General features: G+C 33.3%; 1 protein-coding gene across 1 annotated transcript; it reads left to right on the top strand.

Moving 5' to 3' along the window:
- The first annotated feature begins 959 nt into the window (after window positions 1-959).
- On the top strand, window positions 960-19,931 carry LOC132556292 (centrosomal protein of 131 kDa-like). The gene is made up of 19 exons (XM_060220675.1): window positions 960-1,106; window positions 1,342-1,384; window positions 1,607-1,688; window positions 3,596-3,704; window positions 4,692-5,411; window positions 5,636-5,911; window positions 6,481-6,679; window positions 6,934-7,127; window positions 7,612-7,791; window positions 8,092-8,217; window positions 9,567-9,673; window positions 10,020-10,116; window positions 10,485-10,702; window positions 11,267-11,492; window positions 11,799-12,022; window positions 13,964-14,048; window positions 15,011-15,097; window positions 15,392-15,609; window positions 16,111-19,931. Exons 1-19 carry the CDS (start codon window positions 960-962, stop codon window positions 16,241-16,243), a joined length of 3,471 nt encoding a protein of 1,156 aa, XP_060076658.1. The 3' UTR covers window positions 16,244-19,931.
- The last annotated feature ends 669 nt before the right edge of the window (window positions 19,932-20,600 follow it).

Consider the following 20,600-nt stretch of genomic DNA (forward strand, 5'->3'; position numbering starts at 1 on the left):
TATATTGATTTCTAAATAAATTGAATTATCGGTTTTGATTAGTATAATCCGAAATGTTTTAATAAGACTAGCAATCACAATTTTTTTCTTTGTCATAGTTGGTAACATGACATGGACAAAATATATGACAGATTAATATAATCTTTTACATGTGCAATGTATGTTCAAGATAGACTTGTCTCAGTTGAGGGCTTACATTCTGTAACATTCATAGACTTAGATTAATTGATCTTGAACATTTATAGGTAATAAATTCCTTTTCTCCTACATTATAACATGTGTAAAAAATGCATAAACCTTTCTCAACAATTTTCATCTCTAAGATTGTCCTAGTCAATTATATTACCCCACTTAGCAGTTATGTATCTGGAAAGACCATTTAAGATGACATCATTGTAATTCTGCTGTCACTTGGTGCTAAATAACGCACAAATAACTGACGAAATATAAGATTTTATACTTAACATTTATGATTCCATAGGTAACATAATGTTGACAAATAAGTGACTATAAACACTTAACAGACAGATTAGAAGATAAATCTAGCACTAGGTAGGACATAGAATTTCCTGTCATTTAAAAAGAAAGATATAGTCCTTAATATAATGAGGTTGTCTTTCTCTATAAAGGCTTAAGAGTAGCTCATTTGGAATTCTTTCTAAGATAAAAACAATGATATTATGAATAATAAGTCCAGTGCTTTTTGGACTTTTTATTAGATTTGGATTATATTGAAGATGGGAAAAGGAAATTTCAGCAAGATCCTTTCAGAAATTCAAGATATATCTACATTTGTTGTCTTTATACATTTTATTCAATACATTTACTCTGTAATTTTTTTCAATCCATGTATCATGGTATATATATGTGTGTAATGTTTACAATGCATTTGATTTTGATGTCTGTGCAAAATTATTTTATTAAACTAACGTTTGCCTTTCATGTTTGAAGTAGGAAAGATGTCTGCACGAAGCAGTAGCAGGAGTAAGATGGGCCGTGGAGAAGATGTGAATCTTAGCCTGACTGGATCACAGATATCTTCTGTTAGAAAGTCTTCATCTAGTAGGCAATTTAACCTTCCTGGTGATAAAAGAGGATCAGGCAAGGTTGGTTTGCAATTGAATTTACCCATCGGTATATGATGTATATATCCTTTTATATTTTTTCTGATGAAGATATATATATGTAGATGTCAATTGAATATTTTAGGATATTCCAGGATATAGAAAAACATGAATACTACTACTTTTCTAAGGATAATTAATCTTAACCTGACATGTTCATCACAAATTTGGGAAGGATGTCTTAACACATTTTAAAGCAAATATACTTCTTTTTCAGGAAACATCACATAGCACACACATGAAGAAAAATTCTGCTGATGGTAAATATTTCATGCATACTATATTTTATTATGAAATTGAAAACAATAACAAAACAAAGAACAAATCCACCCACCCCCGCTCAAAGAAAAAAATTTGGTAATGGGTATTAGTTTGTCATTGATATGTCATCATGGCAAAAAGACCATCTATTCTTAACCTTATTGAAAAGAGATCTGATGAAAGGATGGTGCATTAAATACACAAATGATTATGTATTGCAGCACCAAACTTGAGTGACAGGAGTCAGAAGAGTGCTGTGTCCTCAGTGAGTAAAGCCAGCAGCAGGAAAGGCAAGTCACCAGGGTATGTACTTTCAACCTTTTATTATCAGATTGTAACCTGTTCAAATTGTCTCGTCTTGAGAAGTACTACATGGATCATTTCATAGGTAGGTTCACTTTGGTCCCAAGTTACATATAGTCAATTTTTACACAAATTGGGAAAAGAAGATTACTGATGCATGGAAGTCTTGAATATTGATTTTGTAATTGCAATTTTTCAGAAAGATCTGAATAGATATTTCTCAAATTTCTTTTTATTCATATCTGTTGTATATGTTCAGTGTTGAGGCTGGTTTTAAGAACAAGATGACTGACGGGCAGTAATTTTGGATTTTGAAATTTATGTATGTACTGAGACTTTCTTAATTTTAATCTATTTTCTTTGGTAAAGGAAATAACCATGTGACTAATTCATCTGCCAGTGTTTGTAAGAGCAAATAAGAGTAAATTATGGAAAAGCAGACAGAAGGTACCAGGGTATATGAATAAAAGAAAGGTTTACAGTAAGACTTGAACAAGTGTAAGGAGAATTTTACCAGATGTTCTGCTTCATCAGCAATGCCTGTGTAAATCTTTTGACAATCAAAGTAGATAATGTGACATTTTCAAATGCAAACAAGTTTCATTTCTCAATGAGATCAAAGTGATGACTATAAAATTGTCTCTAGAATCCCTGTGTTGTAAGTAAACGTTTTTGTCCGCTATTGACATTTTGCATGGATATTGTGCACAAAATCCTGCTGGGGTCATTTGTTCTACATACTTTAAGGTTTAGATGCATGGGAAATTAATCTGAATATTATTTCATGTATGTATAACGATCATATCTTACTTGAAATTTGTCACCATTTATGTCACAGGTTTTGCTTGGAATTCATGTCAAAAAAGTTAATATTGATGATTAGTGCTTTTTTTTGTACTTATTTCATTCTAATTTCTGTATACCAACAAAAGGAATATTCATTTACTGAACAACATTTCACCAAATATCACCAGTTTGTTGAGTAATTGTATAAATTGAGGGGCACACACTAAATATTTATCAGGGTAGTGAATCCTAAATGTTTTATGCAAAAAAGTAAAGATCCCTTCCTATAAACTGTATATATTTTAATTACTTGCAAGAAAGAGAGAGATACACAGATAGACCTTTGATGACGAGTATAAGGAAACATGTTTTTAACAAAGAATATTTAGGTTACAGATATTGTTTTAAATTAGCATTTGATTAATAGCTGTAGAAACATGAAATGTAATAAGCTGTATTCCATGAGCAAAGTTTGCTAATTTGTGAATATTTACTGAGGTTATGTCTTGTCAAAACATGATTTTAATCGGGTCAAATCATGTAAATAGTTTAGATCCCTTAAATCACAACACATGACATTGCTTATTGTAAATAGATGAATACATCAAATCATGATATGACCATGTACTTATGTGTGGGTAAGCTTGTTATCGCTATTTCTTGAGAATTACCACACAGATCTTTCTCAAATTTGATGTGTAGGTTCCCCTTGGTCCCTGGTTTTTTCCAGCCAATTTTAGGTCTGATCAGGAAAAACGTAATGGCGGACAGACAGCCACCTTGGATTTTTACTTTGAAAGTTTGTTATCACTATTTCATGAGAAGTACTTTATAGATCTTTCTTAGATTTCAGGTGTAGATTCCCCTTGATCCCTAGTTTTGATTTTGGGAGTAATTCGAAAATACAAAATGCCATCCAGGTGACCATCTTGGATTTGGCAGTAAAAGATTATTATTGCTAAATCTGAAAAGGATTAATGTTCAAATTTCATTAAGAGCAAAAATGGAGAAGAGACGAGAAAAGATTTAACAATGACGGGCACCAAGATCCCTCTATGAACTCTTGTTTTATTTATTTTTAACTGTTCAATCAAGTATGTCATTATTTTCATTTTTTTAAGGGAGGACTTCTTAGCACTTTTTGAGACATCGATGCAGCCAAAATTAAAGGCAAAATCAAAGCAAAAGCAACCTTCACCAAATGCTGTCAAGGTCCTGTGGCAGGAATCTGTAAGTCTTCAGCTTAATTACCAGGATTTTAATAGATAGGTGGATCCGAAGGATTCTAGCAGAGCTCCATATATGATAGGTACTAACCACTAACTAAAGGATGGAGCATCAACACCAAGGATTCTGTGATCGGTAGTTTTATTAGGTTGACATGTTTCGGCTAGCTAGACTAGCCGTCATCAGAACAACGGTACAAGTATTGGCATAGCTTAGCTTAAAATCACGGTTCAGTCGTGACGTTATAACGCATTTTCTTGATCACTTGATGATAATAATACAGTTCGTTACACTATACAAAGTAAAGGAACAAAGGTAGCTATAGATTATATAAAATACAAAAGTGGTACAGCGATGCTGTTGTGAAAGTAGATTACAAATAATAGTTACATTGAAACACAATGTGCAAATATACATGTATTCTCACTTGACGTTTGTGTACTTTTGCGATTGATTTGTGAAATGTGTGACAGAAAATATTTGATGAAAATATTTCTAAAAAGTTAACAATTCTTTATATAAATTTCATTTCAATTGTCTTATTGATTTTTTAAGTTCATTAGTCTCTAGCACCATACCAAGCTGTTCAAGTCTTTTAAGTCAACGGTCAAACAACCTGATCAGTAGTTTATTATACATCAGTAATTTAGTTTGACAATATCTGGAGATTCGAAAAGTTTATCACAGTTTTCTAAAAAAAAAAACATGTTCTTATGATTGATTGTCAAAAAAGTTATTTCAGGGTTACAAAATAGCTTTGTCATTGTAATATTGATAACTACATTACATTTTTAATTTAGTACATATTATGAGCTTATCTTTTGGATTACTTTAGTTTACCAGCTGTTATGAAAGTTATATCTCTGAATTCAATTTACACTAACAAATGATATCCAATCTAGTATTCATCAATTTTACATCTTATATTCTGTATAGTTTAATGTTCTTAATAGTAAGTAAACTGTGCAAATGGATTTTTCTTTTATTTAGCCTCATAAAAGTGAACTGGAAAGCCAGAGAAGTATTAATTCAACGCAGAGGGTCAACAATGACGGAGGCAGTCTCCTGTCACCTATCATGCAACAGAACTTCTTTCAGCCAAGTAGTGTTCACAGTAGTTCAGACTCAGATGAGGATGGTATACTATCTTCAAGTCTGAATAAAATACATTCACTTCAGCGGAAGTCACATTCAGCAAAATCTGACAGCTTCAAAAACAAAAAATCTAAGGAGAAAACAAGACCATCTCATGTAAATACCACAGAGTCTGGTGTGGGCCATATAAATGGTGTAAATGGCATAGCAAACAATATGGTAACATCCGTGAAGTCACCAAGGACAAAAGCTTCTTTGTCAAGTATAGAAAATTCTTATCAGAATATAAAGCACAAAACACCAGTGAATCAGGTGAAGGAGGGATTGGCTAATCAAAGATATGTCAGTTCAGCTGAGGAATATGTACAAACATTGACATCTGCAGCAATTAAAATACAAAGGTGGTATCGCAGAATTTGTGCCAAGAGGAAAAGAAATGAAGCTGTGCAAATGGCAGGAGAAGCAGCAATCAAAAGACTTTTAGGACAGAAGAAAAAAGATCTAGATGAACACAAATTAGATCTGGATTTTCTGAATGAAGAAGATAGGAGAATTGAGGAAAGAAGAAAGATTAGGGATGACAAAGCAAAACAGGCACGACAACAGGCAATTCAGGTAAAGAGTGATCACCATTAGGCACTGATTTCCTTGTAGGTTCAAATCGTACTAAAGAAATTTGCTTGTATCTATACCATGATGTTGAAATATTTTTTATAAGAATGGAACTCATCTGCAGTGCCTACCTGAGAATGTTGTAGTTCTTTGAAAGTTTAATTGGTGTAATAATTAAAAAAAGTAATAAATAGAAGTTTGTAGCAATGTCAAACTTGTTTCTTCAGGAATTAAAAAAGAAAAGGGAAGAAAAAAGAGATGAAGTAAAACAAAAAGCAGAGGTAGAAATATCATATTTACAAGCAAGTGGCAAAATTACAAAAACTCCTGCAAAGGCTAATATTGGAAGGAAGAAATCCCCACTTAAAAGTTACAGTAGTTCACAGAAGGACAATAATGTAGATAGAGATACAGAGGCAAAGGTAAAATCAGCACGCTCAGGTACATCAGACATGAAAACCACATCAGCACGCTCACAGGAAGGGAGCGAAGAATTTCTTGAGGTATGTCATAAAATTTTAAACTTTAATTTGAATTTTATAGCAGTCAGTTATATTTGATATATCCTTTTTTATATGAAATGTGGTATTGAATCTTTCGCTTATTACAAAAGATTCTTATTCTTGAATGAAGGAAATTTAGTATTTTGTTTTTAAACGAACATTATTTTTGATATTCTTCATCTCACACAATGAGCCTTTGGGGGAAGACGCACATTTTGAAAAAGTAAATGAAGAATGGGCCATATCAGTAGTCAGCAGTACAATTAATTGTACATGGACAAATCAGACTCTAGATATTTTTATTTTGTTCATTATAGCAAGAGTCTAATCTCTAATTTGTCCATGTACAATTAATTAAGATATTTTTGTTTTGTTCAACCAGTTGATGGTTCTAATAACCTTTCATGTGTTGACGGGCTGTTCAGAATGTAGTAATAATAATAATGATAATTAAGTTTTGTTCAAGGAAAAAGAGAGAATTGATTGATGAGGATATCACTGTGTTCAGCATTTATGTAAACAAATTATAGTGAATACTGATATAAGATTGATATATGTTTATTTGGTAGTCGGCGAGTAATGTGAATCAGATGGACAGTAATCGTGACAGTGATGCTCACACACTTACTGACCTGAATCAGGGATATCGAGGGCCAGATAGTGAGGTCACCAACAAGTCTACACTCAATGACCTGCTAGAGACCCTGAAGAAGCTTGAGGAAGAGGAGCATTTAGTCACTCCTAAGCCAGAGAAGAAGAATGCATGGTGTAGGTCTATTAGTATGTCACAGTATAGGGTTCAGAGTTTGGTATGATACATAATATTCTACATCAAAACCAAAAGCATAAAGAATATCATTTAAGATTATATATATATTTGAATATGAAATAGAATAGAAACAATTACATATAAGTTTAGTGACTGTCTTAGGGAGAAAAATTACAACGGGTCATTTGCAGGCAGCTAGTATAAAATTCTTCACTACAGACACACTTGTTATAGATGTATTTTATTTCTGCAGTAGACGAGTTAGAGAAAGCAGCCCTGCCCAGTGAGAAGGATGTGGCCTATTTGACTGCTGATAAGCTACAGGAGTTGAACAGACAGAGGGATGGAGGTGCAGCTAGTGGTTATCTGAGTGATGACAAACTCAAAAGCATCATGTCGTTTCTTGATGAAGTGCAGGTAGCAGACAGAATCAGTGCTGTAGAGCAGGTAAAGAGACATCAACAGCAGACCTATTATATATTCTAAAGATTGAAGAGCCTTGTCCTGATACATGAACACATTTGATGGTAAAAATAGTTTAATAACATTGTTACCAAGATCAAAATAGATCAGCATTATTAAAACCCTGGTAAAATACTAGCCACACTATGCCGCTTGACTGGAGAGAACTTCTCTTTAGCTTGATTGGTTGAGTGCCAGACCAGTAAACCAGTGGTCCCAGGTTGGAATCTTTGCAAAGTCATTAATATGAGATAAGGGTTACATTATCTTAAAGTATGCTGTGGATAGTACAGTGTATGTCAAGCAGTATACCTAACATTAAAATTTGAATATAACTTAAGTTATTTTTACATCAATTTAGTGTTGAAGTTTACAATAATTTACACAATCATATCATTGTCAATCAGGCATGAGAGGACTTGTAATGAAAAGAATGTAATTGAAGGTTTGTTTTTTCATTCTCTAACAGGAGATAAGTAAAGCATCAGAAGATTTTGATCGACCTGTACCACTTGTACCCTCTGCTGACGAGCTTGCTGACCTAGAACATGCTCAGGAAGCTGCCAATGAAGTTACTTCTACAGTGTTGTCACAGCGACTTGAATTGGATGAGAAAAAGAGGACAGTCAGTATGCTACAGAAAGCCCTGGTAAGTCACATAATTTTTATAATAGGTTATTGTTGAACAAGCATTTGAGCCCAAGTAGAGGTTAGTCTTTTATCTATGAAATAGTTCTTTATTCAAATAATTTTGATATATGTGTTAAATTATGTAGCAGAATGTTACTTAGTGTTCTTCGTCTAGACTTATAGGTCACTATTGAATAAGTCAGATTTTGTTATATCAGTATTGGAAAAAGAAGTTTTGCTTCAAATCTGTCACAAATTATTTTTGCATACATGTATTGTGATGTAAAAGCACAAATGTCTTAATTCTTCTGAATTTTAGAACCAACAGCGAGAATTAACTGTGCGGCATGCCAAAGAAACCGACAAAGAAATGAAAAAAAGGTTGGAAATACAAAAGGAAGAATATGAAGAGGCTATAAAACGACATCTGTCTTTCATAGATCAGGTTTGTTCTGAAGTAGCAGGGCTCTTGATCTGCCAGATTTGGGGCCGATATTCGGCCCCATTCCCAATGCAAAATAGTATCTTTTTTCCCCAATTTAGACCCCAAGTTTTCCTAATTCTAAGGAAAACACCATTTTTTCCCAGTTCTAAGGGCCCCTGGCCCCAGTCCCAAAATGATTAGAGAAAATGTTCAGCTGTTGGACTAATCATGATTATGTTCAAGCTCTGATTATTACAAAATTCTGTCTTGGGTAGATGATCATGGAAGTCAAAGTTTGCATTAAAAGTTTACTGTGAATGAAAGATTAAAACTTGAGGTTTTTCTGCTAACAATATAGACTAAATCAATGTAATCTATGTTAATTATCAAAACATTTTGTATTATAAATCATGACATCTACAGTTTTGAAGCAGTTACAAAGAACATCTATCATTATATCAAACAGTGAGATTTGGTCACACTCTTTCACATCTAGTCGAACTTTAACATGTCAAGGCCAATTTGAATTTCTTCTTTTACTTAGCACTTTATAAAGGTCAAAGATCACCACGAAAGTCCAATTGACTTCTTTCTGTATTCATCATATTATATATCTATTCAGTTCTCATACACAATTCCTGAAAATCTAGAGTGAAAAGCATTTTGCTTCAAAAACATTTTTACTTCTGAAGGTCAAAGGTCAGAAAATATGTGAAGTGTGACCTGTTATTTTACCTTTTATGCACAAACATGTGATTCTTGTTGATTTCTGTCAGAAAGTAGATATACCTCAGAAACCTAGTACAGGTCAGAGGTCAGGATGTATATCTCATTAGTTAGGAGGCATCTAACTGATCTTTGACCTTCTGTACTGAAATTTAGAATATGTATACATACATATGATGTGGAGGCAGTGTGTTAAATACTAAAACTGAGTATTGAGAATTTTTCCTTAAGAGTCTCAAGTAGGGTACTGCTGTAGCTGTTTGGCACTTTTGTAATTAAGTTTCAAACTTACTATTTACAAACAACTTTTTCCCCCAATAACTAGATTTATCATGTCAATGATAATTTAAATCTTAAGAATCTAGAATGCTACTTTTGCAGAACAGTTACCTTGTGATTGCCAGGAATTCTGATCAGGTTTTAGTTTGTACAATTTGTTTTATTCTACAAGTTAGTGGACAAACAGGTATTTAGGGTCTTTCAATAAAGAAAGTTTTTCTTCTGACATATTAAACTTATGGCATTTAGATTATTAGATGTTGAAGTGTGTGTTTAGTACTGTACAAAGGGCGTAGAATGAGACTTCACTTGTCTCACTTGAAGATTTCCCTATTGACATGTGGTGTTACTTTTATGCTAAACAGCTGATTGATGACAAGAAAAACCTGAGTGAAAGATGTGAGCAACTAGTAAAGGAATTGAAGACTGTGGACAGGAAATACCAGGACAAGTTCAAAAGCATGGATGAGAAGTAAGTTTGATATCATTCCGTCTCCTTCCCCCTCCCCTCCCCTCCCCTCCCCATCTCTCTCTCCCCTGTTTCTGGATAGATCAGGAGAACACAACCATATAACCTTTTCTATGTTCCATTGGATAATAATATTAAGACACATGAGGTTAAAACACTTGCAGTAGGTGATGTCAATGTTTAAATCCATGACATTGATGTGATAATTATGCACCTCTTATTAATAAATGACATTATCTTTTACTAAAGTTTTAAAAATAATCTTAAGGATAAGCTTTCCTAAACCTATGTATTTAGTTAACGGTATAATGTATTTAGTTAACAGTATAAAAATTAATTTTCTTCAAAGGCATTCAATTGAGCTGAAGAAATTAAGAGACATGCATGAAGCTGCTGAAAAGTTGAGAAGAGAAAGATGGATTGAAGACAAGACCAAGAAAATAAAGGTATACAAGTAGTTGTACATTTCAGAATGAAGGCCAGGGCATTTGATTTACATATCAAAAATTATTATTCTGTGTTTTCTGTACCTATAACTAAATTCATGTTTCTTTTGTACAAAATCTTCAGCTGAAAAACTTAACTTTATATCCTTACAATATACATGTACTTGAATGCATTCAATTAACAAAGATATAAATGCAAATTTGAGTTATGGTATAGTGTGATAAAGAAAGAAAAGGAATGTGCTGTTGATGAGAAACTTCTTCCTGTATGATAAAATGTTACAAATGATAGGGAAGAGTTTTGTAAAGAAATACAGCAGAATAAGTACAGACCTAGAAAGTAAACTTTGACTGTTGTTGTTTAAAAGGAGATGACTGTGAAAGGACTGGAGCCAGAGATTCAGAGACTGATAGCTAAACACAAAAATGAGTTCAAGAAGATGAAACAGATCCATGAAGCAGAGTTGCTGGAATCCGATGAGCGAGCCGCCCAAAGATATGTAAAGATGACTGAGGAACTCCGGGACCAGCTGGCACAAGAGAAGGAAGCAGCATGTGCAAGGGAACGAGAACTGGCCAAACAGAGGTATGGTTATGGATCCGATATCTTGTTTCATGAATCCATGATTAATCTTACATTCAAATTTAGTATTTTGAAAGTCAACCACTGAAGAAAAAATTCACGGAAAGCATTTCTATGAAATGATGAAAAATTTCTGCCGATCGGCGGTTTTCCGCCTTTTTCATGGCAAATTTGGTCATTTTTGAGATCGATGCAAATCCGGTGAGAAAATTTCAGGGGGGGGTTTAGGTATGTCTTGATGATGCATTTTATTTTTAAGCAATCTTCATCAACTCCGTTCTTAAATCCTTCGATTTATATGCCCATATAAACTGTAAAATTAAACATTCAGCAGTTACAAGCACCGAGTTTCCAGTATTGTCAAATCAATAATACGAAGGAAGATAATTCTTACATCAGTTGAACGTTTGAAAGCTATGGTTGAATTACAATGCCATTTCCAATGCCAGCCACTTTCATCTCTGCTATGAGGATAATTATTGTGAGCAATTCAGCTTAAAATGAAGTGTACTTGAGGTACACTTTGTTTGAGAAATGACTAATGATGAGATGTATTGTAACATGTAGATATGAGAAGGAGCTACAGAATGAAGAAGAAGCATACCAGCAGCAGCGTCGACGGTTATATACAGAGGTTCAGGAAGAGAAAGACCGTGTTGCCCAGCAGGCTTCGCGCCAGAGGGCAGAACTTGATAAATTACAGCGACAGCTTGAGGATAGCCACCGGCATGCACTAAATGCCATGAAATCTGAATTTGAAAAGGCAAGAGAAGAACAAGAACGGAGACATAATGTAAGTTTCTTACTATGACTTCTAGGATTGAAAATCTGTTCATACATATTAATGAGGCAATATAATGATGCCAGGTTAATAGGTGTGCTTTGATAGCCCTCTTGACAAGGATAGATTGTTGTCAAAGTAATATGTAGATTTGTTATGACAGAATTTTGTACGTATTTTCTCTGAATTAAGTGTACAACAACCTCAGCTATGGACTACATATATGTAATATAGTCCCAAAAGCAGAAGAGATTATTCTTCAAATATGTATTTGTGGATTATCAGAGTGTGTACTTCAAAGTTTTGTGTTTTTGACAGGAGGAAACAACAGATATAAAGGAGAAGGTTAAGATTGAGAAGGAGCAGTGGGAAGAGAATTATCGTAAAAAACAGGATACCTGGGTGATGCAGAAAGAGCGTGAGCTAAGGGAGCAAGTGAAGCGTGACAGGGACAAGGAAATTGAGTTAGTCATCTCACGACTTGAAGACGATGCCACTTCATCACGAGAAGAATGTGAACGTACTGCGGATAATAAGATCAAGTAAGAAACCTGTAACTGAAACATAAAAGTCTGTGCTATCAAACTTGTTCTAGCAATCATTTGTGTATAGGGACCCCCTGTCTATTACAAGGGTTTTGTAACAATTCCAAGCGTTTTTACTATGTAATGACACTTTGTATAACAACCACCTGTACAATGTGACCAGCGACCGCTCAATGATCTGAAATAATCGGTACTGCTGACCAAGCAAAATTTAATTTGTGAAAATTTATATTTTGACCTGACTTACGTTGAATACCTCAACAAAGACTGACACTTTGTTTTTTTCTTCTTGACCATTCCTATCAAACACTGATTACTTGTGGTGTAGTGAGACCCATATTGGGCACATTGTAGTTGGTGCAAAACCAGCCCTCTGCTATCTCAGTGGAGCAGGGTAGTAATCATGGTCATACTCTGACACACAATAATTAATTGCTGAAATAACAAATAAGTATTATTAGTCCAGCAGCATTTCTTAGGTTATTAATACACAATCTGTCACATGTGTTGGAAATCATTTTCCTCAAGTGCTAAGCAGGAACAAAATTTGAGCTGAGACAGAATGAAATATCTGACCTCAAATAGTTTATTTCTAAATAAAGTTTTGTAAGTGTTAAAACCATATCTTGAATGGTGCCTTATTGCCAGGATAAAATTATTTTACAGAAAATTAAAATCTTACTAAGACAACTGAATTTTCTTACTGATATCCATTGACTCCTGTAGTACAGTAATGAGGAGCAAACACCTTTGGGACCAAGATCTATATGGCATGCCCATAAAGAAACATGCTGCCTCTGGCAATATTAAAAGAAGATTTTTCAAGTTATCTAACTACTTAAAACAGAATACACAACAGGAATTTATAACCAGGTTTACAGACAGTTATTTTTGTGAAATAATATTATAGTCAATACACCTTATTTTCATGGTTTTTTTTACACAACATTTATTTCTTTAGAAACAGAAAAAAACATGCCATGGACTTGGTTATGATTAATTCATATTATGATTAGTGTGATATATAAAGTATGACTACCTTTTTATCATGACTCCCTGTCTATAGCAACTGTTTTCTACAGGTCCTCTAGGTAGTTGGTATAGACAGGTGTGACTTTAAATGGATAAAGAATCCCAATATGAAAGGTCAAATGTAACCAAAGGATACCATTATGTGACATGAAAAGGAATTAGGATGTATGACATATTTGGTGGCATTCTAAAAATTGATTAATGTTACCAGTTAATCATAAAAAAATGAATAGGATGAATCTACAAATATTTCTGGTTATGGAACTATTTGAGCAGTTATTTCATCAGTAAACAATTACATTACAGGTTTATTGCTTAATGGATATACAAGTTGATATTAGTTTCTGCCATCATGTTATCACAACTTGTCGCAGAAGAATCAGGTGCTTCATGAATTATTTATGTATATAAGGGTATATATATATAATATATCTAAGTTCCAGTAATGATAATGATGTTGCTTAATAAGGTCATTTTGACATCAAATTCAAATAAGTGCAATATTTTCAATTGAAACTTCAATCAAAATTTGTGCCTGGCTTGGATAAACTTTTAAAGCATGAAAGGTGAAACCTGCCTCGACCACATATTTTATGCAGTGATATGTAATTAGGTCATTTTAATCATCTTCACTGTAAATTGTCTTAATGTGAATTTTGAAATTTTTATGAAACTTTATAGTGTCACCTGTATCATTCATTACGGGCATTGTAGTGTAAATATGTCATAATTCCAAGGCTAATATAAAAAAAATCAGAAACAAACATATGTCAGGCTTAAAAGGATCAAGCTTGTTTCACACATAACAGATGTAAATACTTGTTATTTTCAAATGACTTTGTATCGTTACCAATAATCTACTCTACTGATACAAGCTGACTTTTTTTTTGCATTTCTTTTATACAGGAGAATACGAGAAAAGTATCAAGCAGAAATGAAGGATTTGGAAAGATCTGAAATGCAAGCTTTAGAAAAATATAATGAAATGAAGGTATGTTTCCTCAGTTGTCAGTCTGAAATTTTATTTGTTTGTGTATAATTGATGTTGTGTTTTAGTGAAAACAATTGCATTTTACATTTTTTTCTTGTCTTTTTTTTCATTTATATGTAAGGGAAGGAGAGATCTTGTATAAAAACCACTTTGTCGATGCATCCATCTAACATATCTCATGAATTCTGGAACAGATTTGGTTCATATTCCCACCATAGCAATTGACCACCATGTTCTACACTTTATCAGATTTTGTTGGCATTTGACAAGGTTAAAGGCCAAAGGTCACCTTCGATGTGAGCTCTTGCTGATTTCCTTTTTCATAGGAAATTATTCATTAAAGTTGGTTACGATGAGGATACATTACATAATGATCCAGAGAAATGATTCCCAGAACTATTCCATGTAGATTTGAAATGAAATGGCTTCCAGGCAGCCATGTTGGATAAGATCCAACTTTCATAGAAACAATAAAGATCAAATAATGTTGGGCACCGTGATCCCTATGGAATCACTTGTATGATATATCCGGCATATTCCTGGACATTTCAGTATGAATGTTAACATCAATATATCTGTCATATTCCTGGACAATTCAATATGGCTGTCATTATCAATATATCTGTCATATTCCTGGACAATTCAATATGGCTGTCATTATCAATATATCTGTCATATTCCTGGACAATTCAATATAGCTGTCATTATCAATATATCTGTTATATGAACAATGCTGTCATTATGCAATGTAATATATCTGTCATATTCCTGGACAATTCAATATGTCTGTCATTATCAATATATCTGTTATATTCCTGAACAATGCACTGTGACTCAATATATTTCATACTCCTTGACAGTGCAATGTAACTGTTAATATCTGTCATATTCCTGGACAATTCAATGTGACTGTCTTATTAAATGTTGTAGTTTTTCTGCATTGGATTTTAATCTTTTTCCAGGCAAAACTAACTGAAGTTGAAGGAGAAAATGAATGCTTTAAAGTATATTTAAAACAAAAAGATCAAGAAATTGCTCAACTACAGCAAGTAAGTTTCCTTTGCTCATTTATATCTGACATAAAAATGTGGTGGACACACTCTCTAAGACACATAAGATATAACAATTGTATTCACATAAAAATATTGATCTTATCCTTGACTGTTGGAAAGTCATACTAATACAGAACATGATGTTTTGGGGAATCTCAGTTGGTACAAAGAAGGTTTTTTTCTTTTTCCCTCTTGGATTAATATTTATGACATGATTGATGTTGATGATTGACAGTTGTGTATTTGTGTCATAAATTGATACATATTGATAAATTTTCAAAACTGTTTCAGCTCACAGATAAGATGCACAGGGAGAGGGACCGTGTCTCAGATATTATTAGACAAGAATTTGCAGATCGACTTGTAACCACTGATGAAGAAAATCGTAGAATAAAGAATGAAATGTCTGAAATGAAAGCACGACATCGTATTGAGCTAGATAGAGCCAAGGATCAGATAGAAGAGGTCAAGAAACGCAAAGACGATGAAATGGAAGAAGTACACAAAAGGTACCAGTTCAATGAAAATATTCAACGTTTCAAGTAGGATAAATGAAGTTGATAAATCATGTACTACACACTTCATATTAGAATTTGGAGTATATGAAAGTTTGGGATGTTTAACAATTCAACATTCTAAAGATATTTTTTATTACTTTATCTTATGTTAAAGCAGTCAAACTTTTTTATGCCCAGGACATTTTATGGGAGTGCTTACCCTTGTCAATCTGTACCATCGCATTTTAAATCAGTGTCATATCTTGAGAACCTTGGAACAGATTTGTTTCATTTTTACCTTAGAGTATCAAAACATCAAATTCTACACCTTAGTGATTAGAGGTGATCATTAGTCAAGGTTGATTGGCCCAAGGTCACATTTGACAACTTATACAAACTTTCCAAACAAGGATACCTTGATATATATTTGTAAGCAGAGGTATTCACGTCTTCGATAATGAAAGAAAATAATTTCTGACTCAAGGATAAATATTGTTTGTGATGCTATTACAGAGTGAAGCAGGCCATTGTGAAGAAGGAAGAAGTGTTGAACCAGGTTCGACAACAGTATCAGGCTTCACAGAAAAGGGCAGACCATCTGGAAGGGCTTCTACAGCAACAACGCAAGCAGCTGCTTAACAAATGACATGTTCTGATGATAGCAGGTTGCAAGGAATATATTGTTGTGTAGACAAATGACATAACTTGATAGCATTAGAATCTATTTTAATTGTATGGCACCTTAAGTGATAGATTGATATTGATAATACCGGTAACTAGAACTTACCCTAGCTGCTTAGTCAACAGATATAGGAAAATATAAACACTAGAGGGCTAAGGTGACACATGGATGACTAATGGTATTGATGTGCCTAGAATACTGGAGTGAAGCTCATAGAGACTGAAATATTGACATAAATCAACTTACTGAGTAAATCTTAGAATCTGAATAATCAACATACAACAACCTGTGTAGTGAAGTATCCTAAGGACTACCACTATAATTAATTACTTACAGAGGGAGAGGGGAAGAAGGGGTTGTCATCTGGACTAATATCTGTCCATCTATGTGTTTGATATCAAAGCACTGATTATGTATGAAATAAATGTCATCCTAACCAAAGATATTTAATGGAATTCTGATTATCAGAACCATTCTTCAAATCCTCTTGAATCTTAGTCTTGCCTAATAACTTATTTAATGCAGTGCAACCATTTGTTTCTATGGTAACTGATACAAACTGTCCATATTTTTTCAGTTTGGTTTAGTTTTTGCCTGTCTAATGTACTACTTATATAATGATTACTGTGAAGAAAGTGCTAGAAACATTGTTGAAAGAGATGTGATACATAGATTTTTACGTTCACTCCAAATGCCTGAAATGTTTCTTTGTTCACATTTTTGGCAGATATTTACAGTGTAACACGTCCATATTCAAAACTTGCTTTCCTTAAACAGGTAAACCTCCACTGCTTTATAACACCAATAACCTGTCAGTTATGGACAGAGGTATTGGCTCCAGTACTATTTAAGTTACTCACTCATTTTTTATTGGGGAATTAGCACTGTGTTATGTCTTTCAGTCTAGATCACATCTAACCAATTTGATGTTTAAATAACATACAAATATGTCATTGAAACCTAAAGCTTAAGCAGTTCTTTATCATCACTAGAATATATTTGCCAGGACCGTTAACCTTTAAGCTAAGTGTGTTTGTACTTAATGATTTTTTTTATTTTTATAAAAATCTTTGTGTTTAGACCTTTAGTATCTGCAGTATTAAAAGTGTTGCAGCTTCTAAATTTCTTTTAGGCTTAAAGGATTTGTGAGGAAATCTTACAGATTTTTGACAAATATAGAAATCAATAAGTTTAGACTAAAACAGTTTCTATAGAAATCAATAAGTTTAGACTTAAATAGTTTGCTTTTGATGACTTTTGAAATTTTGGAAATTAAGAAAGAGTGAAAAATATCATGCACAAGATATTTCACTGTATTTTTTGTTGAAATAAGATATGGAATGTGATTGTTTTTAGTCAGTAGAATTAGTTTGCTTTAACTTTCCTTCACATTCAGGAATGGTAGATAAGTTCAAAATCAATGTGTTACTGACAAAATCATGTTCTGTTTTAAAATATATTAGTTTATGTAATTTTTCAAAATGAAAATCAAAGTAGCTTCCGGTGGTTTTGATCTATGTCCTGTGTACCCAGTAAGTTAACTAGTTATGATTTCTGCTTCTCTAGAGAACACTCGACTGGGAGTATTTACTCCTTTACGTAAACATTATTGTAATGTTGTTATTTATGTGTAGTGCTATGCACTTGTTGAAATCATCTGTTGCTGTGTAATCCTGTTAGATTCTATTGTAAGTGGTGCTTGTAAGTTTTATATAATCAAGAGAGGTTCAGCTCTGTATTGTGTAACTTCAGATGTGAAAAATGTGGTAGAAACTGTGAAATTAGGGAAACAGTAAGAGGTGAGGCGTGGTAGGTCCTTTACCTATTGTTTCTGTAGGCATTTCTGTTACTTTTGTATATTTACTATTGTATGTTGCCTTTGGAGATATCTTAAAATCTCTCATTGGTAGAAGTCTGTGATATATGCTCTAGATTTTACATATTTATTAAGTTTTAATGTCCAATGCTAATTAAATGTTTCTTGCATAAAGTATGACCTGTCAGTGATATTTTCTTACAAAAATATGTATATTTTAGCTCACATGGCTCAAGGTGTCAGTGAGATTATGCGGTGGCACATTGTCTGGTCAGGTTTGATTTCCTTTACACATAACTGTAATACCTAGAGTCATGATATATAACAAGTAACCTTCCACTTCAGTAAACATTCACAGTTTGACCATGGCTCTTGATGGTGAACAAACAACACCACCTTGTACAATCCTTGCCCTGGGATGGGGGTTTAGCAAAGCCAGAGTGGGGGTTGTTCATGATACACAAGTACAGGTTAACCGAATACTGGTTCACATTGACCCTGTTGGGATTAAGAGAAAACTTGAACAACTTTTTTTTCCCATTAGTTTTAGAGTCATGTTTTGAAGGCAATAATCAAATAATATCTTAGCATGCCTGTAGCTTGTTGATAAGATGTTTTAAAATGTTTAACTTTGATATCACTTAATTGCCAATACTCATGGTGTTTGGCACATAACTGGCACTAAGAGTGGTATCTACCTGTGAAAAACCTCTTGCAGTATACTGATACCTGAAAACATATTGTATTTTGCTTATATATATATGTATTTGAATGACTTTGACAAATTTATAAGGTCATATATGTGTACTAGTTTGAACATTGAGAAAAGGTGTCTTGGGGACTTTGTTTTTGCAGACAAACTAGTTCATTGGAACAGTAAATGTATCATTTATGACGTAAATTGAGGCAGATCTAATATTAAAACAAGCCTTAAAATGCTTAATCAAAGCTTTTCAGAAAGCAAATTAAAATTACTAGATCCATCCTTTCTTAAACCAACAACTCTGGTCCAACTGGTTAAACCAAATAAAAGGAAATGGCCCTGGTGAGTGGTTGAGGTAACTATACATTAGTATTCCACCTGTGTCAAGTTCATAGACCAAACTGTAGAAAGTGTGAGCATTTAAGTGCTGGTCTTGTTTCCAGTTTGACTCTTGCATTCATTGCTGTGGCTCTTGTCTGTTGAAGTAAACTTAATCAGTAAAATGCTGTTAGCTTCACAACAATTTACCTAAATGTTTTATGTCATGAATATCTAAGGTAAAAAGTAGCAGGAGTGACCTTATCCATTATCTGGGTACTAATTTAGTTTTTGTATTGGAGATCTGACAATAATCTGTTCAGATTTTCAGGAAACATTTAAAGTTAAATTTTGTTTCTATGTTTATCTTTCTGAAGGAAAAAAACAAATGAAATGTTCTGTCTCTGTTAGTGTTTTTGTTTTGTTTTTTCTTTGTTGATATTTTTATGTAATTAACTACTGCATGTTTTTTTGTGTATCTCTGTTTAAAGTTGTCCTGTTACTTTAGCATCAGACTGATGCAATGAAACAAGGTGTGTAGTTTGATCCTTACCTATGACAGGTCGTATTTGTCAGGATCATGAATGTCCAGAGCTGTCAGGGTTGTGTCCTCAGACCAGACGTTTCACTCATATTTTTTGTTCACAGCTAAAGTGTGTTGTATTAATTTTCATAATTAAAATTTTTTATGATTAATTCCTGGTTGTTAAAAAAACACTGAAAAATTCATTCAGAAATGTCAACTTTTTATTTATTTATTGAAGTGGTGTTAAATGTGTACATGTCCAACTTTACTTATTTTGTTTCTGTGCACCAGGCATATATGTATTTTTCATCATAATATTAAAATTTCAAATCTGAATTGGAGTCTTTTTGTATATAATTGTAAGTAATTTCTATTACAATCTAGAAAACGGCTGATTGTAATACAAAAATGACACCTGGCAAGGAAATTATTTATATTTGGATGAAACTTGGTAAAGATACTTCGATAACTGTACAAAAAATACAAACTTCTGAATATGCGCAGCATATTAACAGCACAAGAGAAATAAGTTCAAACTCTGTGCAAATAAAATTATGTACATGAGCAGCAGTACAGAAATCGCTCACCTTAATGCCCCTGTGCAATGATTTGCTTACATTGAGGATGGCTGCCTGTGCAATGACATGTTAGGAACTCTGCTTGTGTTAGCCTAGAACTTAATAAGGTAATTTTGTAAATTTTTAAGCTTTTAAAAGAAATTTCAACTAAATCAAAGCAATACCATACAATAAAATCACCTCAATGATAGCTGATGTTCAGAACCAAGTAAAGTTTGCTGATCTGATCATGTTGTGATTTGTTTATTTGCTAACTATTTCCAATAAACTTGTCTAAATTTGTATGTGATCTTGGTGGGCCAGCTGGAGATTGGAGCCTAAAAGAGGTTGCAGAATGCATATGCTAACAATTTACTGAATATATACATACCATTGGATTT

Source organism: Ylistrum balloti, unplaced genomic scaffold (assembly GCF_031769215.1).
Source record: "Ylistrum balloti isolate Yb309-2 unplaced genomic scaffold, AGI_CSIRO_Ybal_v1 Utg370558, whole genome shotgun sequence".
Taxonomy (NCBI): Eukaryota; Metazoa; Mollusca; class Bivalvia; order Pectinida; family Pectinidae; genus Ylistrum; species Ylistrum balloti.

Coding starts and splice junctions, on each gene's coding strand:
- LOC132556292 (XM_060220675.1), top strand. CDS start 960: ATGTCTGCACGAAGCAGTAGCAGGAGTAAGATGGGCCGTGGAGAAGAT. Junction 6,680..6,933: donor AGAGAAGAAGAATGCATGGT/GTAGGTCTATTA, acceptor TTATTTCTGCAG/TAGACGAGTTAGAGAAAGCA. Junction 10,117..10,484: donor ACAAGACCAAGAAAATAAAG/GTATACAAGTAG, acceptor GTTGTTTAAAAG/GAGATGACTGTGAAAGGACT.